The sequence below is a fragment of the Sarcophilus harrisii genome, chromosome 3, assembly GCF_902635505.1.
Source record: "Sarcophilus harrisii chromosome 3, mSarHar1.11, whole genome shotgun sequence".
Classification (NCBI taxonomy): domain Eukaryota; kingdom Metazoa; phylum Chordata; class Mammalia; order Dasyuromorphia; family Dasyuridae; genus Sarcophilus; species Sarcophilus harrisii.
Genome location: NC_045428.1, coordinates 52,066,139 through 52,092,320, shown reverse-complemented (window position 1 = coordinate 52,092,320; position 26,182 = coordinate 52,066,139). Strand labels below are relative to the sequence as shown.

The following is a 26,182-nucleotide window of genomic DNA, read 5'->3' as shown; positions in this document are numbered from 1 at the left end:
TCATGGAAATAGGACATTTGAAATAATTTTTCTTTGTTATTCTGTCACTACACTGAAGAGCAGGGCAGCGTATTCCTCAGCACGTTTGTTGCCACTTTGAAATAATTATTTTTTCCTCCTTTTTGGAGGGATGAAATAAAATTACAAAATCATTTTTGTCTCTGATATGGAAATTAAAACATCATAATAGGTCACCCATAGCAGATATAGATGCTGCTGTCTCTGCTTTAGACAAAAGAATAAAACATAAGCTTCTCGTGGTGATGGTTGTCAGTGTCCTTTAAAATTTTGATTATACTCATAAATCACCATAAATCCCTTTAGCAAATGGCATGTATTTCACCTGTATTTTTAACCATTTAAAATCCTCTAAAAATACAAATCTTAATAGAGTCTTTTGCTGTTGTTATCCAGTCATGTCTGATACTTTTGGGACCCCATTTGGAGTTTTCTTGGCAAAAATACAGGAGTGGTTTGCCATTTCCTTCTCCAGTTCATTTTACAAAAGAGGAAACTGAGACAAATATGGTGAAGTAACTTGAGTGAGAGCAGATCTGAACTCAATTCTTCCTTTCTCCATTTCCAGTACTCTATTTACTGTACCACCTAGCTACCATAATAGGGTCCTAGCTGGTCTTTTAAAGAAAAAGGGAAAATGTTTAAGTATAATCATTGTTTATACTTCTTCAACTGATCTGACCAGACCTTCATAAGAGCTTACCACTAATACTAATAATAATAATATTAATTATTTTGAGGTTTTAAAGAACTTTACCCATGAATTATATATAATTTAATCCCTATAATAGCCCTGTGAGACAATTGCTATTATCCCCATTTTACTGATGAGGACATTGAGAATCAGAGAGACTTTAGCGACTGGTTCAGCAACACAAAGATAATAAGTATCTAAGTAGAATCTGAATCCAGGTTTTCCTGACTTTAAATCTAGCATCCTGTCCATCAGGCTTTGCTGCTTCTTCATGGACATCTCAGAATGCACATGCTTGGGCATGCACATACACCCGCACGGAATGCAATAAAATAACCATGAAATAAGAAGGAAGTTCTGCAAGGAGCTGTGGTTTCCAAGCCATCCTGTTTGTAAATGGCCAGGGTTGTTTCTCACTTCTGTTGCCTCCTTTTGTTCATTTTCATTGCTCAATAGTGTCAGCGGCAGAGGAAGAAGATATGGGAGAGAAACACTCAAACTGGAACATTTTTCTGCTCGTTAGCAATTCTTATAAAATTTGAATGAGAGAAAGGGCCAATAGCTGCAATGCATCCTTTAATCATGGCATGTCTTCCATCTAGTTTAACAGTTGGGAGCTCACTCTAAAGCTAATTTTTTGAGGGTTAGCCCTCCAGTTAATGGTATATTCCTTATTATAGCTAACTTCTCTATTAATGTAACCCCCCAGTCAATGGCTTACTCCCACCTCCTGATAGCTTCCCTTTAATGGTGTCCTCCTCTTGGTTTAATTGTGAGCTTCCCTAAGGAATTTGTCTTTTCCCTTATTAATTACTAAAAAGCTTTTTCTTTCCCTACTGCCTCCTCTTGGAATTTAGGCCATTTTTGCCTCTTGATTTAAAAGTCTATGCCTACAAATTCTTTTGGGACATCTAGAGACTGGCTATAACCCCACTGTACTTTTGGGGTATCACTTTATACCTCATCATTTGGTGGCTCACTCCATCATTCTGGTGGCTTGGTATTGGAAAAATCTGATTTCACCCAGAAACCTCCATATTTTGGAAGCCTGCATGGGGAACATCTTTTTTTTTCTATAGCTGGGACACTTCCCAGCTATAGAAGCCTCCAGGAAGGCTTGCTGGATCATTGTTAAGCTTCAATGCTCAGTGAGCTCTACACTCAAGCATACTTTCTTTGACTGGGAATCTTAAGAACATTTACAGTTTTTGGCATGCTTCCCTTTGGGAGCATTTGTCATTTTCACCTCTCCAGGACATTTTTCCACAACTTATTCAGCCATTTCCCAATTGATGGGTTTCCACTCCATTTCTAATTCCTTGCCACCACAAAAAGAGCTGCTACATTTTTGCATATGTGGGTCCTTTCCTCTCTTTTATGATCTTTTTGGGATACAGACCCAATAGTGTCACTAATGGATCAAAAGGTATGCACAGATGGATAGCCCTGCATAGTTCCAAATTGTTCTCTAGAATGCTGAATCACTTCATAACTTCACCAACAAGACATTAGTGTCCCAGTTTTCCTACATCCCCTCTAATATTTACCATTATTTTTTTTTATCATCTTAGTCAATTTAAGGTACTACATAAGGTAACTAATCTGAAATGGCACCCTAGAGTTGTTTAAATTTGCATTTCTCTAATCTGTAGAGATTTTAGGGCATTTGTTCATATGGTTATGGATGACTTTAACTTCATCTGAAAATTGTTCATATCCTTTAACCATTTGTCGAATGGGAAGACCTGTGCTCTCATAAATTTGACTCAGTACTCTTATATATTTGAGAAATGAGGATTTATCAGAAATACTGGCTGTAAAAATTGTTTGCCAGGTAAACTACAGTTTTTTCGAGTCCAGGTAAGAGTTGGATAAAAGTAGACAGCAAAGGTGGATGAACAGTCCTGAAAAGGGCTTGGTAATCCCTCACACCAGAGTGCTAATAACACAAAAACTTCCAGTGTATTGCACGATCAACTGTGAGTGACTCAGCAATACAATAATCCAAGAAAATTCTGAAGGATTTATGATAAAAAAAAAAGGACAAGGTTCTAAGCATATCTATCCTAAATTGTTGTTTGTCCTTCGATCTTGAAGAGAGCTAATGATAACAAAAGGACCATGTCCTGTCTTGGACACAAATTGGATTTAGTGGAGATAGAGTTGTGAAAAGTCATCAACCTCACTCTCTCCTTCAGAATCAATAAAGTATAGTTGCAAAACAAAAATCAAGATGACTAGTGATGGTCCAAGATTCAGTAAATGACCTTGGTCTTTCTAAATTAAGATCCTTTCCAGGTCTCAGACAGTTGTCTGAGACAATACCCATTCTGTGAACGAGGGCTAGGTAAGAATTGACATAAAAGATGGCCCAGTTTACCATTACAAAATTATCAATTGAGAGAGGAAGACCAGCAGATTTTCTGGCCAGAATGGAAAGAATTGTAATTTACTTTCATTCTAAACCCATCAAATCCTAAACAATGAACCACAAAGGCTTGGATGGGGAGCTATTATCGGCCATTCAATGAGAATCAGAGTGATTTTGCTTTGAAATTATATTTTTTACTATTTGAAATACAATGGACTTTCTAAAAGCCTTTTTTTCAGAGCTATATTTCAAGAAAGTCTTCACATGTGAAAACTACTGCAGGATAAAAAGTAAATTGTCCTGGCTTTTTTTAAAAAGAACAAAAAATAATTTTATGAAGAATAGTCACATTATAGAAATCACACCTCGCCACTGGGTAATATGGTAGATGGATAGTGACTCTCTTGACCCATCACCAGCAGGATATGCTGAGAACTTCTAGAGAATATTTGGAATATGGCTTTTTTCATGCAGTTTCACTTTTGCCCCATCTCTTCAGTGAGTAAGACCCTGCCTTTGCAAAGACTGGGCTAGGTTAGAGGTTCAGGAAAAGCCTGTACTCAAATACAGAACAGAATTTGTCTTCTTGGGGAAGAAACTGCTATTCTTTTACTCAATGAAATGTATGCTGTGAGTAAGAGGCCCAATCTCCCCCTTTTCAGTTTGGGTGAAAGTTGGCATGAGTGGGTTAACAATATATCTCAGAGCTCTTTGCATTATCTTTGCTTCCGAACTTTTCTTGCTGTTCTTTCTAGGTTCCCGGGTTCTTAACCTTTGCATCATCTTGCTCCTCATTTTCACTCACTTTACAAAGGTATTAAATACTTAATTGGGTGTAAAAACCATGATAGATACTGGTAATTTAAAGTCAACTCTGAGAACACAGTCCCAGCCTTCAAAGAGCTGAAATAAAAATAAACCAGACATCTTTTTCTTCAAAAAATGGAGATTATGTAAGGGACTTGGTGTCATTCTTTTCACTGTAGCAACTCTACATTTTGTGACTGATTATTGAGGAATATGGTGATCATTTGATAACTTGTCTGTCTGACCTCATTCAGGGCTGTTTTGTTGTTTTTCTGGGATAGGATAAATTAGCACATTCTAAGTATGTATAGGAGCTGAAGTTCAAGGTGTTGATCTTATTTAGAAGATGATCTTTAATTTTTCAAAGATGCAGAACAACAAATCATTAAACATAAACTAATTCCAATATTTTAATAACAGGAAAATTGTGCATTTTAATATGTGGAAGAGAATATCCTTAGAAAAGCTGAAATCTAAAGCAATTATAAAGCCAGCTTATGTTTGTGTAAAATCGTGGAAGTAATCTGTGCTTACATTTATAATTATAAGAAACTAAATTATGGACAACCATAGCAAAATGAGCAGAAACCTATTTTACTTTCTCTTAATTGGATTTCTGTTTTGTTTTCCTTTAAAGTAGTCACCCCAAGAGATATATGCTTATTCCTACAATACTGTCACTTCTCAAAACGTTGCTAAAGCTCCTCTTGGCAAATGAATTCAGGGCAGTTAACCAGGAACCCAAGAGAATCAGTGTCTTCATTTTATTAAAATCAAACGTGATTAAGGTGACTTTTTTAAAAAATGTTTCTTTTGGCCACTAGAGGGTGGATTCCACCTACAAATCATAGAATCTGATCCTCAAAGTTGGAAGGCATCTCAAAGGTCACCTCCTTAATAGACCCCCCTTCTACAGCATCTCAGACAGACCACTGAGAAGGACACTATCATTCTCCACAAGACTGTGTCTCATTTTTGCCTACAGTGGACTGATCCCTGTCTCTCTTGCAGTTTCTACCCATTGCTTCTAGGTTGCATCCTCTCGGGCCAAGCAAAAAAAATTACTATTTCCTTCCATATGATAGAACCTTTAAATATTTGAAGACAGCTATCACATCATCTCTCTCCTAATTTTTTTTATTTCTCCAGGTAAACATCCTTAGATGCCTCAAGTGATTTTCATTGTGCTTTGTCTTAAGTCCTCTCACAGAACTCCTATTAGTTCTGCTTACCAGTGATTATATTAATTTTATGTTATATGTTATGTATATGTCACATTATAATATATTATTATACTAACATATATTATATACAATATAAGAATATCATATATAATATATAATTAAATATATAATAATATAATTTTGTCATAGGAGGAAGAAAGAAGGGGAAAGAAGAAAGAAAGGAAGAGGGAGGGAGGGAGGGAAGGAAGGAAGGAAGGAAGGAAGGAAGGAAGGAAGGAAGGAAGGAAGGAAGGAAGGAAGGAAGGAAGGAAGGAAGGAAGGAAGGAAGGAAGGAAGGAAGGAAGGAAGGAAGGAAAACTAAGATTTATCATTTTGGCTTTGTTAGACCTTCATTTTTCTCATGAAAAGTTATTCTTCAAAAAACCCCGGGACAGGAATTTTTCATATATATTTTTACATATGCAATTTTTCATATATATTTATAAATAACATAAATATCTTTTATTTTTGTTACATTACAACAGAAATTTACTTAGTGTGAAGGGACATTTAATTCATGTTAAATTTAAAATATAAAAATTTGTTACTTTTATATGATGAAGAGAAAGAAATCCCACTCTATGGGTATTCATCTTTATGGACTTTTCCGTTTTGTCATCGACTATGAACAGCAAAAAGATTTTAAATGTTGTACAAGAGGAAATACCATTTTCTTTATGCAGGTATTTTGAATAATTTAATGACTATGCAGGTAACAGAATTCATTAAATTGATTTCCCCTGGTGGGGAATTTGAACTCATTAAAATGTATTACCCTCAGGTAAATAGGCCACTGCAGATCGAGTAATACTACAGTCTTAATTCCTCTGATGTTTAATGAAGAACTGTGAAAAAAAAAGATTGCCCAGAAAAATGTAATTTTCTTAAAGTTCTCAGTGTTTCCCTCCAAATATTAATAAGCTTCCCTGATATTCCTCACTGGGCTGGTTTTCTCAGTTGATTTCAACTACAATGAGTACGGTGTGAAAATAAGTAAAAACACTTGCAAAAATATTTGCAATGTTATGCTTATGGATAGAAGTTAAGGTTCAACAGACCATGACTTATTTTAAGACAAACTCTAGCTTTTAGCAGGCCCTATTCTATTAAAAAAAAAAAAAAAAAGAAAAGAAAAGAAAACCTCAAAGATTAAGCCAATTCAGTGGTTGTGTTTTTATAGCTAAGCTACATGTGCGTGATCATTGGCCTTAAAACCAAACTGAAAACTCATAGTATTTTCCCCCTTTCATTTTGAAACTGTCCATTTGGTCAAGTTAGGGGGGAAAGGAGAAGGAGGGAGTTTGGAAAGATAGAAATCACAGTTAATCTGCTATTTTAATAATTCATTAAGAGGAAAAGCCTCACCTTTTACCAGCCTGCTAAAGTGTAAAACCTTCGATAGCTAAAACATGACATGCTAGTACATTAATATATATATATATAGCTATTTATTCTATTTTTAAAACTGCAATTCTGTGGTTACAAAATCAATATTAGATACTGTGGTAAAAATCATTTGTACTTTTATTTCAAGTCATCAATACTAGGAAAAAAGATATATATGTATACATATATACACAGATATATATATAGATAGATAGATAGATAGATAGATAGATAGATAGATATATGTATATTTGTGCAACTTTCCATTGAGAAAATCATCCTAATCAAAGACTCCCACCATAAACTTACACCATAAACATAGCAAAAGCACCTGGAAGCAGAATGGGAGCATTTGAGGCCAGGAAAAAGAGGATAAAGGCCTCATTTAAAGGTACTTGTCATTACCGAATGGATGGAGTGAGAAGCTTCTGAGACAAAGGGAATTGAGGAAAGATTAGAAAAAAAAAATTTAAAGACTAAGGCCATGCTACAAAGTCCTGGAAATATAAAGGGAAAGAGGTTCTAGTTCTCAAGCAAGTGACTTTCATCCAAAAAAAAATTAGGGAAAGCAAACTATAACTATAGTCAGGAGATTCATTTCAAAATCCCTTGTGGATTCACCAAATTGGCTTAAAGCATATTTTAACTTAAAGATGGAGTACCATTAATGTAACGAGCAAGCTACGACAGAGGGCAAACATGAAATTACACATAAGTGGCAGAAAGATTTTATCAATGAAATGCATAATTGAAAAGGAAGATGGCTCAATCTCATAAGAAGAGGAATCATTGATGCTCCATTGGTATATTTATAATATCAAGAGAATTTAAGGACAGCTCCCAGGACATTGGATTTACTTCTGTGATGAGCTCATGGAAGGATATATTCATATTTATTCTGTATATATTTACATTTGTACCTACTGTCTCCCCTTTTATAATACAAATTCCCTAAGAAAAGGGATTAATTCTTGTTCTTTGCACCCTAGTGCCTAACACTACTTGAAACATAGTAGGTATTTAATGAATACTTGTAGATTGATTGGTCAACATGGATATAGGTTAATAAGATGGGCAGACACGAATGGGCCATGGTCTACTGTGATAAAGAAAACATTAATGATTCATCACACAGATTCATCAGAACATAGAAGTTTATCATTAATTAATGCAAGTGCTTTCTGAGTATTTTATGTGATTTGTTTTGTGTATTTTTTTAAATACCAAATCTCAGAAAAGAATATGAATTTATAGCATGATCTTTTTCTTCCCTAACCACAGCAGCCAACCATTAAAATCAAGTTTTAATTTGTGACCTTGTCACTTAGTGTCTGTGTGACATCGGAGAAGTCACGTTATCCCTGCAGTCCTCTGAGGGGGTTGGATTTTATGATCTCTGAGGTCCTATACTATGAAGTGAATCATGGTAAGAACCAAGTGCTAATGGAATATGGGAAATATAGTCATGTTTGTCATCTCCCTTAAGCAGAAAAATAAATCTGCCATAAAATACATAAACTAAGGAGTCCACCAGTCAGAGATATTAGGACTAATGGGAGCTATTAAAATTCCTTCCAGGTTTCATTCCAGAGACAGAATAGAAATAAACAAAAAAAAAAAAAATTTGAGTGACAGCTGCCACCTGCCTTAATGGAGGAAGGTGTCCATCTGGGGCCATGGGAGGGTTGCAGACTGGGGTCAGTAGTATCATATTCCTCACCTCCATCACAGGCTTTTGCCCGATCAGAATGACTTCAAACATCCCAGACACACAAAGAAACCAGAATCTGAATCGAGGTTTACCGGCTGAATAATTCATTCCTTTCTCCTATTTGATCCAGCTGTCCAAGCTTTTCCCCAGTCCATGAGGGGTCATCTCAGTGAGAAAAAGCCACAGAAATAGCCCTCAGACACGCTAGGTCTATAATGCAAATGATAGATTTTGGGTGGGGGGAGTTTATTTAGCACTATACAAATTGGGGACATTCAGCCATAATTCAGTTGCCTTTTGAAATATTTTCCCCATCCTCCATTAGCTTATTAGTATTCCTTCGTTAAAACTTGATTCAAGTTAATATACTCAAGTAGAACAAGCTTCTCGTGAATATCCATGAGGAATGAGTTTCAGAGCTACCAGCCTTTCACTTAAAAAGATGTCAGCCCTGCAAGTTCCCAAGCCCACAGTGGGAAGGCTAGACAGTCTATGATTCTTTGATATTCAGGGCTTAAACCACAAAGAACTTTATAGAGAAAATTAACAACCTGAACCTCACCTAGAAGAAAACTGGCTTCCAGAAAAAACTTCAGAGGACACATAAAATGTGATCCATGCCCTGGAAGTGGAGCCAAGCCTATATTCTGCACTGACTGCATCCACCGAGAGGTTGTTAAAAGTAGCCTCAAGAAAAATACATTTGCTCACCCAGGAGGTCAGACAGCCGTGAAATATCAAAAGCGTAGTTTTTATTTTGCCCACTGCTACTACTTAGGATTCTCAGGGAACTGGAGAAGCTTATCCTGTAAGGTAGGAAGCAAAGCTTCCCTAGTGCTGGAGTTAGCTGTTCTTTCTACAGGAGGATACATCTCCTGTCACTATTCCTTGTTTGGGTGGCCCTCAATTGGGGGCCTAAAATTCACCCCCTCTTCATCCTTACTTCTTGCAATCTCTAGATCTCATTAAAATATAACTCAAAAGTCATATAATGCAGGGTTGAGCTTTTTGGGGGTTTGGGGCTCTGTATCCCTAGCATAGAACATTATACCTTACACATAGTAGGTCCTGAATAAATGATTATTGAATTGAACCGAATTGAATTGAATTAACTGAGGAAAGCTTAGTCATATATAAGAAGCATGATTCTACCTCCTCTCCTTCAGAGAGCAGCATCCTCATTCTCTTTTCAGGCTTTTTTTCTATTAAAATCTACTCTCATGAAATAATTTCAAAACTCATTTGTACAAATGTATAAATGGTCATCAAGGTTTATTCTGCTGTTTCTCCCAGAGATGTTTAAATTTTAACAGAGGACAATTTTTGAATCACAACAAGGAAATTCTAGCATCTAAGGCATTAGATAGAGCACTGGACTTGGAGTCAGGCAGACTAATCTTCATGAGTTCAAATATGGCCTTAGATTCTTAGTAGCTGTGTGGTCCTAAGCATTTACTCTTCTAGTCTCACTTTCTTATCTATAAAATGAGCTGGAGGAGGAAATGGCAGACCACTTAAGAATCTCTGCCAAGAAAACCCAAAATGGGAGTCAAGGAGTGAGACATCTGAAATAATTAAACAACGATAAAAAAGGAAATTCTATTTATTTGTAAGGTCAATTTAGAAATCGGCTTTCTCTAAATGCTTTTCAATTGAGCAGCTAAAGTGGCAGAGTAGAATGAGTGTTGGGCCAGGAATAAGGAAGATTCACCTTCCAGAGTTCAAATCTGGCCTTAGATACTTACTAGCTATGTGGGCAAGTCGCTTCACCCTGTTTGCCTCAGTTTCCTTATTTGTAAAATGAGCTGAAGAAGGAAATGGCAAACCACTGCAGTATTTCTGCCCAGAAAACCCCAAATGGGGTTCACAAAAAATCTGAGAGAACTTTAAATGACTAAACAATTACAAATGGTTTTGAAACCCCACAAGCATAATTCTTTCCTAAACAAATTAAGCCTTTTAATAATAGCCACTCTTACTCACACATATCAGCCAAGATTTTTCTGGGTAAAGTCAAAATCAAGCAGGGAGCCCTCAACAGAATGAGTGAGACTTGGGGCCATAACCCTTCCTAGTCTCTCGAGATGACCTCTCATGCAAAGCTGAGAGATGACAAAGTGGAGCATAGCAAAACTGCATTTTAAAAAATGTTCAGAATGATGGCAAAAAAGACACAGTTCTGCCAAATCGGTGTCATTGCTACAAGTTGACAGTAAGCTGGAAAGAGATAGAGGTCATCTATCAACTCCCTTCGGGGCAAACCTCACGCAGAGCCTGGAAGCATCCCCAACAGGGCAGATGCAAAAGCAGTCAGTGAATGGAAAGACTTCATCTGTACACTTCAAAACAGAGAGTTCAGAAACAAGGACAGAGAAAAGCAAATAAAGAAATCGAGTCTGGTTTTTCCTGAACTTCTGCACACATCTCGAATCAATAAGGAATTAAGCAACAGTCTGAGTTAAAAAGATCTAAAAAGATAAAGCACAGAGGTCAGTCTCTCTGGGGGTTGTCTAATCGGCTATTCACATTGATAGAAAATGGGTTTTGGCAGATGTCATATTATCAACAATGAATGGGAGACAAGGTCTCTAACGGGGGTCTGGGAGATCAAGTGATACTTGAGTGAGAATAATGATTGGAGATAACTGTGTATGGCTAAATACCAAAGCTATAATTAAACAAAGAAATCAGAGAAAGTCAAAGGGAACTAGGGACCTTAGATGCAGACCTGGAAGGGACCTCAAATGTCATAGAACAATCCCTCACTTTACAGATGGAGAAACTGAGGGGAGGGAGAGCTTAGTGACTTGTACAAATCACATATTGTCATTCAGTTAGGTATTAAGTATTAGAGGTGACACTTGAAAACGACTTCTCTGAATCCAAAGCCAGTGTTCTTTTCACTAGTCTCAATTTTACCTCTCAATTTCAAGGATGGTAACAAGAACAAAAAAGGTATGAAGGGATGGCAGCAGTTAAATCAGTCACTCATCAGTGAACATTGATTAAATGCCTACTAATAGACTGTACCAAGTACTGGGGACACAAAGAAAGGCAAAAAACAGTCCTTGGTCTCAAGAAGTTTACAGTTTAATGGATAAAACAACCTTAAAACAAGACAAAACAGAGAAGTTGGAAGTATCAACAGAGGGGAGATAACAGAGGAAAAAGGGAGATCAGAGGACCTGTAGAAAATCAAGTTTTAACTGGAACTTAAAAGACAAAGAAGCTAGGAGGCAAATAAAGGAGGAAAGAATTAAAGGTATGAGGAACAGTCAATGAAAATGTCCAGAATGGGGAGTAAGCAAACAAATATCTTGAATATCTTTTACACAATAAGAAAAAAAGGCATATTCTCATTCTCTCTCTCTCTCTCTCTTTCTCTCTCTCTGTCTCTCTCTGTCTCTCTCTCTCCCCTTCTGCATTCTGTCTCTCCCTGTTTCTTCTCTCTCCCCTCTTCCCTTTCTCTCCTCCTCTTCTTTCTATCTCCTTCTCTTTCTCCTTCTCTTCTCTCTTCCTTCTCCTTCTCTCCCCCCTCTCCATCTTCTCTCTTCTCTCTCTCCCTCTTGTCTCTTTCTCTTCTTCCCTCTCTCTTCTTCTGTGTTCTCTTTGTCTCTGTTTCTCTCTCTTCTTTCTTTCCCCTTCTTCTGTATCTTCTCTTCTTTTTCTCTTTCTCCTACTCCTCTTCTCTGTCCCTCCCTCCCTTCCTCTCTTTCCCTTCCTCTCTCTTCTTCCCTCGCCCTCTCCTCTTTCTCTTCTCCCCCTCTCTCTTCTTTCTTCCCCCTCTTCTCTCTCTCTTCTTGTCTTCTCTTTCTTTTCTTCTTTTCTCTCTTCTACTTTTCTCTTTCTCCTCTCTCCCTCCTCCCTCTCTCTCCCTCTTTCCCTTTCTCTCTTTCTCCTTCCCTCCTTTTTCTCTCCCCCCTTCTTCTCTCACCCTCACCCTCCCTCTGCAGTTTCATCTACTCCCAGATGAGTGATTTTCTTCAAAGATTTCCCACTGAACCATAAGCTCTGGCAGGACCTATCATTTTGGAAGAGGGAGTCTGTTACTGTTCTATAAGTCTGCCGATAAGGCTTAAGGAGCTGAGTTCCTAGAGAAATAAGACCAGAAGTCTAGTTATCATTTACTGAGTATTCTTAGCTACTGAGGTAGGGAGTTCTTGGGACCTGCACTGACATAAGGGATACCCACATAGATGGATTCCTGAAGTATTCCAATTCTACTTCATCCAACACATATTTACTAATGCTTATTCTGTACAAGGTATTAACTAGGGATCAGGGATTATAAGATAATGGCATTGTCCTCAAGGAGCATTCATTGCACTATAAGAATATTCATGAGTATATGAGGAGAGAGAGATTGGACAGGTAGCAACTAGGGACATGAGGCAAATCTGCCTTTCAAAGGCATCACCGAAGCTGAACTGCAAGGAAGTCAGAGAATGTGAGATAGGACTAAGGAGCAGATATATCCCCTTCCTCAGAGAAGCATGGTGAGATAGGGAAAGGAGTAGGGAGAAGAAGCAGCAGTCGAGGAAACAGAGGCAGGGGATACGATGAAGGGTTTAAGAGCTGCCAGTAACTGAGTTTGGCTGGCATATAAAATGTCTGAAGGAAATAATGTGCGAAAAAGAAAAAACAAGAAAAGCATACTTGAAACAAATACAATGAATGACTCATGTATATTTTTCCAGGGGATGTACAAACAAACGCTAAGGAGTGAGATAGTCTTTCAGCCAGGTCACTAATGACCTAATGAAAGTAAAGGCAAGAATTTGAAATTTAAGCTATTATCAACTGGGCTTGAATGACCTTATTAGAATCTGAGGAGCATGAGAGAGATGTTTAAAACTTCTTGTTACACCTTTAAGGATAAACTGAAGGGAGAGGCAAAAGATGTCACCAAGCTTTACTTAGAGCATGACAAATACAGGTATCAACATCCTGCTTGAGAGAATCCATCAAGTTTTCTGTTTGATATGCTAAAAGAAATGCCCCCTAGACTTAGCTAGGAGAAAAAAAGGAATCATAAAAGCATTCCCCAGCCAAGGTTTCTTGATATTGCAAGAGTCCCATTTCCATACAGCTGTGCTAAATAGGCATTGGATTTTAGCCAGCAGGATCTCATCAAAAAGCAGGAGAGCTGAGCTATTAATTCTGGACTCCCATGAAGAGGGTAATGGCAATGGAAACCAAGACATGACCTGGCTGGTCCTTTTATGCAGCCATGTGTCCTACTTATAAAAGGAGAAATTAACCTGGTACAAATTCCTGAAGCTACGCACACAGGAAACCTTTTCAGAAGAAAAAAATCCATCATTCCCAATGAAGAAGCCTAAAATGTTACTGTTTCTAACAATGATGAGATATAGATAGCCTGATCACATTATTAGAAATAGATTAGATTAATCAGTGACTTCAAATCCACTCTGATACTTCCAAGTCGTGTGACTTTGGGCAAGTCACTTAACCCTGTTTGCCTCAGTTTCCTCATCTGAAAAAAACGAGTAGAGAAGGAAATGGCAAAGTATTCCAGGATCTTTGCCAAGAAAACCTGAAATGGAGTCACAAAGAGTTGGACTCCACTGAAATGAGTGACCTACACAAAAATGATAGCAATGAAGTTCTTCAAAAGCTCCCCTTCGTCCAACAAGGTAGAGAATCTAATTCAACAAGGATTTGCTAAATGCTCCCCTGTGTCCTAGACAATGTGATAGGCACTGGGGATTCAAAGACAAAAATATAATCACCTGCATCCTCAAAGAGCTTGCATTCTTCTGGGAAGGAAAGCATAAAAGAAATGCTTCCATTTGCTAGTGGGATTCAATGTTATACGTGACTGGATAATCCCTTTGCTTCTGCACCACCTATCCAAACTGTCGTTTTGCAGAAACATCAAGAACACCTACAGGCATCATTTCATAGTGGATAAAGAACTGACCTCAGAACTGGGAAGATCTAGGTGCAAGAGCCTCCCCTGATGCATATTGGCTATGTGACCCTGGGCCAGTGACAATCTCCCATATTTCAGGAAATTCTCTAAGGCACCAAGATGAAGAGAAGTTGTTACTCTTCACCCTTAGGTGGTAGAGGGAGTGAATTCATGGATAGTTCTCTTTAGTAATGAAATCACAGGTACTGTCTAATTCCAGAGAAAACGCACCCTCCAAAAACATTCTTCAGTTACAGCTTCCTTCTCCTCTGAAAGACATCATTCTGATTTAATTATAAAATTTAAGAGAAAAATGCAGCTTCCAGAATCCAGGAAATCAAAATGGTTGGGAAACATGGAGAAATGCAAAAAAGGGGAGGAGAAAATTGATTCTCAGCTCTTTTTTTCACTATTTCGGGCATTTCTCTGTATATTAATCTGGTAGTGCTAGCTAAAATACCAGAAATGAAATCATCAAGCTCTCAGTTCAAATCCAGCTTCAGACCTGAATGGCTATGTGATCCTGGGCAAGTCATTTAACCTCTGTTTGCCTCCATTTCCTCAATTATGGGAATAAATAACAGAACCTGCCTCTCAGAGCTGTTGTGAAAAACAAATGGGATAATAATTTTAAAGTGCCTTACATATAGGAGGCATTGATATGCTTATCTTCAATTATAATCAAACCACACCTTTCATATTTCCACAATTTAATATGTCCACTGGCCATGGGAATTATTTTCCATATGCCTGCTGTTTCGTTTTAAATTCATGCCATACAGGCAATCCAACAGTTTGGATATGAAATTTGTGCACACGAATCTTGCACATTTCAGTGCTTGGTTTCAGTGTCAGGAGACAAGAATCTGTAATTTTTTAAGGCTGTGTGCTGCCAACCTGTAAATTTTTTAGACTATGCATTGCCCATCCGTTAACATGGCTGTTTGAGAGAAAGGACCTTAGGGTGATTATACAGCACTGACATTTTATTACTTAATATTAAAATCCCATCAAAATCTCTCGTTCAATAACCTGAAAATGAGGTTTGAAAAAGAGAGCGCCTGGCAGATCTGACTTTCTGTAATCAAAAAGGCATTTTTTTCTGTGTGTCAGATATAGAATAATTATCAACCTGATATGATTCCAGGCTGCTGCCCCATTATGGAATTGGATGTGTTAGTGATCCATAAAGATGACTGTGTATGTTGCTCTCCAGCTTGATACCCAATTTAACCTGTTCTCATGGGATTCTTTTATTATGCAAAAAAGTGGTACAGCAATTACATGCTTCAAGAGATTAAGACCAGAACCGGTGCATTGCGAGACTTCTCACAGTCCATCTCCTAAATTGGAAATTCAGACCAGATGTTAGTTAAGGTGCCTTTTTCTCACACAACGCCTGATCCAGGACAATTTCTGGGACAGCACCAACCTAAAGAGCCTTTGCAAAGTATTTACCAGAATCCTTTGGTGACATGGTCTTTGGAAGTCTATGCCAGGAGATTCTTGGACTGTGCCTGATCATGCATAAATATAGGTCTTTAAAGTTTCTGAGGTGTTTTGTAAACCTTATGTTATTTCATATTTCACAGTTTTAGAAATGGAAAGGATCTCTGAAATGATTTAGACCAGCTTCCTCATAAGAAGCAACAAGGTGATACCATCCTAAACCTAGAGTTAGGAATAGCCGAAATCAAATTCAGATTCAGACACTTAGGAGCAAGTAAGCCCAGGCAAGTCACTTAAGTGCTTTCTGCTTCAGTTTTCTCATCTGTAAAGTGGGAATAAAAATAGCACCAACCATCCAGTGCTGTTGTGAAGATAAAATAAAATATTTGTAAAGTACTTTTCAAACCTCAAAACATTGTAAATACTAATTGTTATTGCTATTATTATTATTCATATAATAATTATTAATAATAATAAATAAAGTAATTTTCCCCAAGCACCTAGTGAAGTGTACCACAGATATTATTATCCCTATTTTTCATGTGAAGAAACAGAGGCTTATTGAAATTGTGACATGACCAATAACTATAGCAATCTAGTGTATGACAAACTCAAAGATCCCAGCTTTTGGGATAAGAACTTACTATTTGACAAAAACTGCTAGGAAAATTGGAAACTAGTATGGCAGAAACTAGGCATGGATCCACACTTAACACAATATACCAAGATAAGATCAAAATGGGTTCCTGATTTAGGCATAAAGAATGAGATTATAAATAAATTAAAGGAACATAGGAGAGTTTATCTCTCAGACTTGGAGAGCAGGAAGGAATTTGTGACTAAAGAACTAGAGATCATTATTGATCACAAAATAGAAAATTTTGATTATATCAAGTTAAAAAGTTTTTGTACAAATAAAACTAATGCAGACAGGATTAGAAGGGGAGCAATAAACTGGGAAAACATTTTTACAGCTAACGGTTCTGATAAAGGCCTCATTTCCAAAATATATAGAGAAATGACTCTAATTTATAAGAAATCAAGCCATTCTCCAATTGATAAATGGTCAAAGGATATGAAAACAATTTTCAGATGATGAAATCGAAACTATTTCTACTCATATGAAAGGGTGTTCCAAATCACTATGGATAAGAGAAATGCAAATTAAGACAACTCTGAGATACCACTATATATCTGTCAGATCGGCTAAAATGACAGGAAAAGACAATGACGAATATTGGAGGGGATGCAGGAAAACTGGGACACTGATATGTGTCCAGGCAATACAGGCCTGGACATATATAGGCAACACAACAATACAATATATTGTATATTGTACTGAGTTTGGCTGGCATATAAAATGTCTGAAGGAAATAATGTGTGAAAAAGAAAAAACAAGAAAAGCAGACTTGAAACAAATACAATGAATGACTCATATACATTTTTCCAGGGGATGTACAAACAAACACTAAGGAGTGAGGTAGTCTTTCAGCCAGGTCACTAATGACCTAATGAAAGTAAAGGCAAGAATTTGAAACTTAAGCTACTACCAACTGGGCTTGAATGACCTTATTAGAATCTGAGGAGCATGAAAGAGATGTTTAAAACTTCTTGTTACACCTTTAAGGATAAACTGAAGGGAGAGACAAAAGATGTCACCAAGCTTTACTTCGAGCATGACAAATATAGGTATCAACATCCTGCTTGAGAGAATCCATCAAGTTTTCTGTTCGATATGCTAAAAGAAATGCCCCTTAGACTTAGCTAGGAGGAAAAAAGGAATCATAAAAGCATTCCCCAGCCAAGGTTCTTGATATTGATACACTGATACATTGTTGGTGGAGTTGTGAACGAATCCAACCATTCTGGAGAGCAATTTGGAACTATGGTCAAAAAGTTATCAAACTGTGCATACTCTTTGACCCAGCAGTGTTTCTACTGGGCTTATATCCTAAAGAGATATAAGGGACCTGTATGTGCAAGAATGTTTGTGGCAGCCCTCTTTGTAGTGACAAGAAACTGGAAACTGAGCGGATGCCCATCAATTGGAGAATGGCTGAATAAATGATGGTATATGCATGTTATAGAATATTATTGTAAGAATGACCAGCAAGATGAATACTTAGAGAGACTTACATGAACTGATGCTGAGTGAAATGAGCAGAACCAGGAGATCATTATACACTTCAACAACAATACTGTATGAGGATGTATTCTGATGGAAGTGGATATCTTCAACAAAGACAAGATCAGTTCCAATTGATCCATGATGGACAGAAGCAGCTACACCCAGAGAAAGAACACTAGGAAATGAATGTGAACTATTTGCATTTTTGTTTTTCTTCCCAAGTTATTTTTACCTTTATGAATCTGGTTTTTCTTGTGCAACAAGAGAACTGTACAAATATGTACACATAAATTGTATTTAAGATATTCTTTAACATGTTTAACATGTATGAGACTGCCTGCCATCTAGGGGAAGGGGTAGAGGGAGGAAAGAGAAAAGTTGGAACAGAAGTGATTGCAAGGGACAATGTTGAAAAATTATCCATGTATATGTTCTGTCAATAAAAAGCTATAATAAAAAAAGAAAAAAGAACAAGCACATAGCAGAGTGGACATGAGGGGATGTAAGTGTCTGAAGGGGATGCAGTAGTTGTTTCCTATTTCCACTGAGGACCAGACAAGAGGAAACAGAGCTAAGTACAGCACAATGGGCTTAGGTCACAAGTTTATCGGAAGCCCATGACTACCAGGGTTATGTGGTACTAGACTGATATGCGGGGCAGGCTGAACTTCCACCCTACCTTGCTCTCCCATGTTTTAAAGAACAGAGAAAAAACCAGTTTCCTGAAATGTTTTAAGGAGGGTAGAAAAATAAGTGCTTTCTGAAGATACTATTCAGTTCTATATACCTAGGAACAACAATAAAATCAGAATCTATGGAAAAAAACCATTAAGTATCCTTTAAATGCTTTCCTGTATTTCCCAAAGTTCTCCAATCTAATTTAATTATTCCTAAAGGCATAGTAGACAGACAGCTGGTTTTTTGAGTCCAGAAGGCTTGGGTTCAAGTCTAACCTCTGACACATAAGTAGCTGTGCGACCCTGGGCAAGTCACTTAAACTCAATCTGTTCTTGTGAAGAGCAGAAAAGATCTACATTGGTAAAGGGAATTTTCTTATTAGTAGTTCTCGATACCAAAAAAAAATCACAATTCAGGGCTAATAATGATAATAATAAATCACATTTATCTAGCATTTAAAGTTTTACAAAGAGCTTTCCTCATGGTTACCTTATATGCCCTGTGCTCTAGTGAATGAAACACCTAGCTGCTCTTCCCTCATCTTACAGATGTGAAAACTGAGACCCCCAGAAAGGTTGCATCTTGCCCAAGTCCCTCAAATAATAAATGGCACTAAGACCAGGTTCCCTCATTCCAAACCATCCCCCTTTTTCACTGTCTCCTAAAACCCCTCTAACTAAATGTTAAATGAAGATTTTAGAAAGCTTAGGAAGGAAATGGAAGGATGGAAGATTGGCAAGTATTCCATTATCTGACCCTTCTCTCTAAGGGTTTCATAAAGAAAGCGTGGCTCCCAGAAGATAGCAAGTGTAGTTACCTTGCCTATTTTACAGGTGTGAAGCCTGAGGCTCAGAGAATTTCAATTACTTACCTAAGAGCTAGACCCTAAAATTATGTTTTCCTGACTCATTTTAACTGTAGCTTGTTACCTGTAATATATAAGAAAATACATATATATACACATATATACATACATATTACACAACTATATATTTATATATGTACACATTTATAAATATGTATATATATATATATATATATATATATATATATACACATTTCATATATATCCTGTGCATGTAGGAAGTATTCATTCAGTATAAAGGACACCCAGAATAGGAACTTATTACTTCTGTTATTACATCAGAAATTACCTCTGACATAAAAAGGCTGCCAGAATTCACTAGTTAGTAAATGCCAACTGAAGGGAGGTGTGTTCTTTTTATTTAGAGATTATTGAAATTTCCAAGATGTGTAAGAAGCTAATACAAACCAGGATCGCAGAGACACTTGTAGCTCGTCCCAACGCTGCGGCAGGTTCCGTGGGCACAAGGATTCAGGGCACAGAAGTCAATCAGCTGCGCACAAGTGGGCCCGGTAAATCCCGCACTACAGCTGCAGGTAAAGTGAGCCCGGTCAGCGTAGCACGTCCCGTTATTCTGACAGGGCAACGAGGCGCACGGATCCACTTTCTCTTCACAAGATGGTCCGGAATAGTCTAGGAGAAACAAACAAACAAAAAAAAAAAAAAAATGGATTTTTTTTTTTTACTTTTAGTAATTAAAATAAATTTCCAAGTAGATAAATTCAGACCATGGCAATTAAAATAGAGTATGTATATATTTTTTCTGTCTTTTCTCCATTGTATGGATAGTTTCTGTAGTGTTCCACCAAAAAAAAAAAAAAAAAAAAAAAAGCCAAATAACCCGAGATACAGGGGAAGTCACATAGTTCTGTGAGTCAGAAGATATAGATTCAAACCCTGTTTCTGAGGCACCTAGGTAGAATAGTGAGAGAGCCCTGAATTTGGAATCAGAGAAACTGGAGTTCGAATTCAGCTTAAAACACTTAGTAATTTAACTTCTTCTCCCTCAGTTTCCTCATCTTAAAGTGGGAATAATCTAGCACCTACCTCCCAAGGCTATTGCTAAAATTAAATAAGAATATGATTTGAGGGGCATCTACGTGGTGCAGTGGATAGAACATTGGAAGTTTCAAAGACTTGAGTTCAAATATGACCTCAGACACTTAACACCTAATAGCTTTGTGATCCCGGGTAAGTCACTTAACCTCAAGTGCCTCACAAAGATAAAAGATAAAAAAATAAGAATAATAATTTGAAAATGTTTAGCATAGTGCTTTGCGCATACTAAGTGCTTTACAAATGACACAAGTTGGGTAAACACATAAAAATAACCTATTTAACTATTTTGAACCTCAGTTCTCATACATGTAAAATGGGGATAGTACACTACCCTCTTCATGGGGTTAGTGTAAAGGAAGAATCTACAAACCTTACCGTTGGGGTTTATAACCTTTTTTGTGTCATAGACTTCTTGGGCAGTTGGATGAAGCCTTTTTAGAATAATGTTTTCAAATAATTGGAGAACATTCTAAATTTAAATTAAAGATTAGTGAAAATAAAGGTGTCATTTTTCCCCATCCATTTTCAAAAAGTCCTCTGAAATTATTCACATTCCCCTTTAAGTGCTTTGTAAATACTCCTATTAGTGTATGTAAATATAACAATAACAATAGTATTTGTATAGTATTTAAGATATGCAAAGAGAATATGATGAAATCCTTTAAGGATTAAAAATATTCCACCAACAAGCTAATTGTACAATAATTCAGAGTCTGATTCTTTTTGTACAGCAAAATAATGTTTTGGTCATGTATACTTATTGTGTATCTAAGTTATATTTTAATATATTTAACATCTACTGGTCATCCTGCCATCTAGGGGAGGGGGTGAGGGGGGGTAAGAGGTGAAAAATTGGAACAAGAGGTTTGGCAATTGTTAATCCTGTAAAGTTACCCATGTATATATCCTGTAAATAAAAGGCTATTAAATAAAATAAATAAATAAATAAATAAAATATTCCACCAAATAGAAGTTGATTTCTTATAGAATTTTGGAATCAAGAAGATTTAGCTTCAAGTCTGAGCTCTGACCCTCAGCTGCCATGTGAACCTCTACATTCGCCCATCAGAATCAGATCTCTGATCTGAAATGATCCCATAATGCAGATTTAGAAGTATTAGCAGTGATCTAGTCTGATCCATTATTTTGTAGAAGCTAAAACAGGCCCAGAGCGTTAAAGAAACCACACAACTAAGAAACAGGATGATCTAGGAATAAGTTGTCTCATCATTAGCCTAATATTTTTCTTCTCTATACGACATTCTTTTCCTTCTTATGTGTCAAGAAGTTCGGTTAGAAGCAGCCCAGTCCACCTGGGCCAACCAGATCTCAGTGAAGTTCACAGGGCTGCCAATAATCCCATCCCCAAGCAGAAGGACATTGTTCCTGGATACCCCACCTTCTTCATTAGGAATTCTGGTCAAATGCACAGAGGAAGTGTAGCAGACACTGAAGCACAGTGCTGTTCAGAGCTCTGTGAGACTGGCTTTGAGAGGTAGTGATCAACTTCTCTCTACCAGCTGTGTTTGTTTGATTAATAAGAAAAAGGAGAATATCTAACTAATGCAAAGCAGGCTTTTTCCTTAAAGTGTTTTCTTATAGAAAATATTCTTCAGTTAAATATTGCATGCTCTGAGTTCAGCTTTTTTTTTAACCAATGCTATTAAAAAATGGACTGAGAGGAATACAAATCATCAATGCTTCAGAAATTAAATGAAAAACAGTTTGTAAAATGTTGCTCATATTGTATCTATTGGCTTCCTGTTTAATTTTCCTGATCTCAGCTTGAATCCCATCTCACCCTTCTCACTCAAGGCTCCCGGTGATAGTAAATGTAGACGGCTGCGTGGAGAACAGATGGATCAAATACAAATTCACTTCCTCTCTCTGCTATACACATTGGCATAAAAGACTTGCTATTTTTCTGTATGGGGAGATACAAACCCTGGCTCTGTAAGGATTTTATGAAGCTCCCAGCATTAAAGTTTGGGGAGTAGGCCAGTAAATTATCATGCTATCAATTTCTAAGCACATTTTCTGAATGATGATTTTACCACTAAGCATCCTTTATAAGGTGTAGCCATTTTTCTCTGAAAATAAGATATACATATGGCTACCACCATTTGATAGCCCTATTAGTTTTATTATCCTTCTTTAGGAAATCTCACAAGCAGAATAATTTCAAAAACAGGATGTAATAGCCCAATTCTAATAATCTTTTTCCTATGCATATGCACCAAGTGAAAAGTGAAAAATTATTTCAATCTACTCATTGTTTGGTTTGTCCAACACCTAGATAGAGAGACAGAGACAGAGACAGATATTCAGATATAGATGAATAAATAAATGGATAAATAGATAAGAGAGATTAATGAATAAATGGGTAGATAGATAAGAAAGATAGATGAATAAATTAATGGATAGATAGATGAACAAATAGAGAATTGATAGATGAATAAATATAGAAAGATAGATGAAAGATTAAGGAAAAGTATGCATACAATATATATACATATATACATACATACATATACATACAATATTGTAAAAATCAAATTGTAAAATAAAAAGTAAAATACAGCTATGAAAAAAAAAAATCTACCCAAGAATCATGTAGGTTAATGTGGGAATAAATTTAAATTGTTATATCTAACATCGGACCTGTTGGTAAAAGATAATAGATTCTAACCAATATTTATTAGAGAAGATTTCAAAATAATACGCTCCTGAATTCATCAAATCAAACAAAATGTTTTGATGCTAAGTGGACACAATCATGAGAAAAAGACATAATTTAATGATATCTTCGTTTAATTATGACTTACTTTTGAGAAATTCAAATGTGAGTTTTTCCACCTGTCCTTTTTAACTTGATTTGAGAGTTTCTCATAATGAACTCTCTTGGTGTAAGAGATTACAACAGAAGAGACCCTGATAAAAGTTCTTACAGAAGCACATGGCATAGGTAAGAGAATAGAGAGAGTATACATCACTAGTGTACCTGAACCCTAAACTCCTATGCAAAAGGAAAAAAACACTGTCTTATCACAGAACCTAGACATCAATGCAAAGAAAGGAAATTTCTAAAGCAGCAGCAACTTTGTAAACAATTTTCCTTAAGAGTAACCTCAAATTTGCGAGTCATCTACATGACCCCTTTAGTTAAAAGACTAAAGTTGTGACACTGGGGGAAGAGACTGGTATTGCCCCACAATTACCATTAGTGATTCAGAGAGTACATGTCCAATGGTAAGGAAGCTGCCTATTCAGCATCCCCAAAATGCATTTGCTTTCTATAAAGAGTGCAAAATATAGAATGCCATTACAAGTTTTAAGGAAAGCCTATAGAACCTTGTGAAGAAAAAAGATTCATCAGTCAGATGAATTTCAGTTACAACTGTCAGTCTGGGACTTTTATGAAAAATATCCTAGCTATATTCGAAACAGCCAACCAGAGAGTAATGATACTATTGCTAAGAGTACCTCACAAATACCATTCTCCTAATTTAGAGGAGGGCTGTGATCTGAGTTTGTATAGGAAATAGCAATACAAATGATACCACAGATCCTTGATGCAGAATTTATATATAAAACTACATCCGACACAAGACAGCTTCCTTATATGACAAGGGGAAGCTCTGGCTCCAAATCTTGTCAGAGACAAAACATGAAATTGGGGATTCCTCTTCCAAAACCAATCTTCTACAATAGCTCACCACTCCCTAAACATCTTAATTTAGAATGAGAAATGCAGCAGTGTTTTGGATGATGTCCCAATAATAGACCTGGAATGCCTATAAATAGGGGTAACATCTCTAAAAGAAACAATGAGCTGCTGCCCTAATAAAATGTTGTCTTAGACAAGGAAATTCTATACGACAGATTTTAGGGATGCTCATGGCTCTCTTTAGTAGGATGTTCTTCTCAACCTCATCTTAATTTTCCTGGCTTTAGTTCTGTCTTGTATTTGCTTCCCAGCTCCTACCTCTCCCCTTGGATAAAGTATTCCAAATGAAATTGGCTTGGCTCTAGTTCATTGTCTCCGATTATGGATTAGACCATGTCCCCATTTCCCAAAAAGGATTTTTCCTCTCTTATTTACAAGGGTAAAACAGACCCCATTCATCTCCCCACTCCTGGGAGGTGGGAATCACATAAAGATATTTAAAATTCTTTGCTTTGAAAATAAGTGTAAGATAGTGTATTTTCCTATTATATATGCAACATCCTGCTGAGAGAATTGTGCAGCACAAAGAGACTGGTTCATTTCAAGACATAAGGGAGTATGCAATCACAGAGCAACAACAGGAAATATCTCAGAGAGAAGGAAAAACGGCTGCAAAGAAAAACTATATCTCAAGTCACATTGAAGTAATGTTAGCAGCCAAGAGATTAGAAACAACTGACTGAAGGAAGGGAAGAGAATGCGGATGAAATACTAAAGGTTTAAAATAAAAAGTAAATAAAGTACATCTATGAAAAAAATCTACCCAAGAATCATGTAGGTTAATGTAGGAATACATTTAATTTATTATATCTAACTTTGGACCTGTTGGTAAAAGATAATAGATTCTAATCAATATTTGTTAGAGAAGACTTCAAAATAATATGTTCCTGAAATATTTTATCATACAAATGGGAAGAAGCCAAAAAACCCCAGAGATATACACGTGTGTATTATTGGAATAAGAAATTTCCTGAGGATTTTAAATTTCAAACTAAGGAACTCATGATAACAGTGAGATACTGTCAGAAATAAACCTGAGGTCAGAAGGCTTGCAAAATTAATGAAGAACATTATAGAATAAAATAGTATCAACAATTTTGAGAAAAAAAAAATATGATATAGGATAAGAACTCTGGACTTGTAGACTGAAAACCTGGCTTCAAATTCCAGCTCTGTTATTTCCTCTCTGTGTGAGTAACCTAACTTCTTAAGATCTCAGTTTTCCCATCTGTAAACTGAGTAATTTTAACCAGATGATCCCTAAAATCCTTTCCAAAACTAAATCTATGATCTTATAACAATTTATAGAAACAATTAATGAAAAGCTTCAAATTTTGCAACAGCTCCCCCACAATTGAAAATGGTCAATTGGCAAAAAATGATAAAGATCTTTTTATATTTAAATAATGGAATCATCAGGAAAAAGCAGAACTTTAAGCTTAGAATGTCTTAATTTTTTAAGTCACTGGATTGAATCTATGATGTCAATCTATCAATATAACAATATAAATCAATTTATTAAGTGTCTATGTGCTAGGCACTGGGCTAAGCACTGAGGAGACAAGAGAGGCAAAGCACTGGAATTAGATGGGCTGGAGAGAGCTTTCTATAGGTGATATTTTAGTTAGGACTTAAAGGGAGCCAGGTAGATCAGGAATTAGATCAGAGGTGGAATAGTGTTCCATGTATAGAAAATAGCCAGAGAAAATGCCCAGAACCAAGAAATGGAGCATCCTGTTTGTGGAACAATCAGGAGGCCAGGTTCAAAGAGTACATATACAGGAGTAAGGTTGTTGCCTCCTAGAAAAAGACCAATGACATCATGGGGTAATGTCTTGATTTACTCATGAAATAGGTTTAAGTGAGGCAGAATTACATTAGGTTGTCAGCCTCACTCTTTCTTCTAGAATCATTGATGTCTAGTGGCAGAACAAAAGTCAGAATGATTCGTGATGGTCCAGAATGCAGTGGATGACCTTGCCACCTTTGATGTGAGCAAGCCCTAAGAGCTCTACAGCATCTGTGTCAGCCACTTTCATGGCTATTGGAACAAATTGTTCTCATCCATCCATTCCATCAGAGAAATCTCCATATGCTTGGAGCAGACATCCCTTTAACTCAATATCTGCCA

At 36.7% G+C, this 26,182-nt stretch overlaps 1 protein-coding gene across 1 annotated transcript in view; it reads right to left on the bottom strand.

Moving 5' to 3' along the window:
* The window catches only part of DNER (delta/notch like EGF repeat containing), a 326,206-nt gene that overhangs the window by 51,120 nt on the left and 248,904 nt on the right, over window positions 1-26,182 (bottom strand). The window contains exon 8 of the mRNA XM_031957886.1: window positions 19,674-19,898. Within this exon, the coding sequence (XP_031813746.1) occupies window positions 19,674-19,898 (225 nt within the window). The remainder of the gene's footprint in view (window positions 1-19,673; window positions 19,899-26,182) is intronic.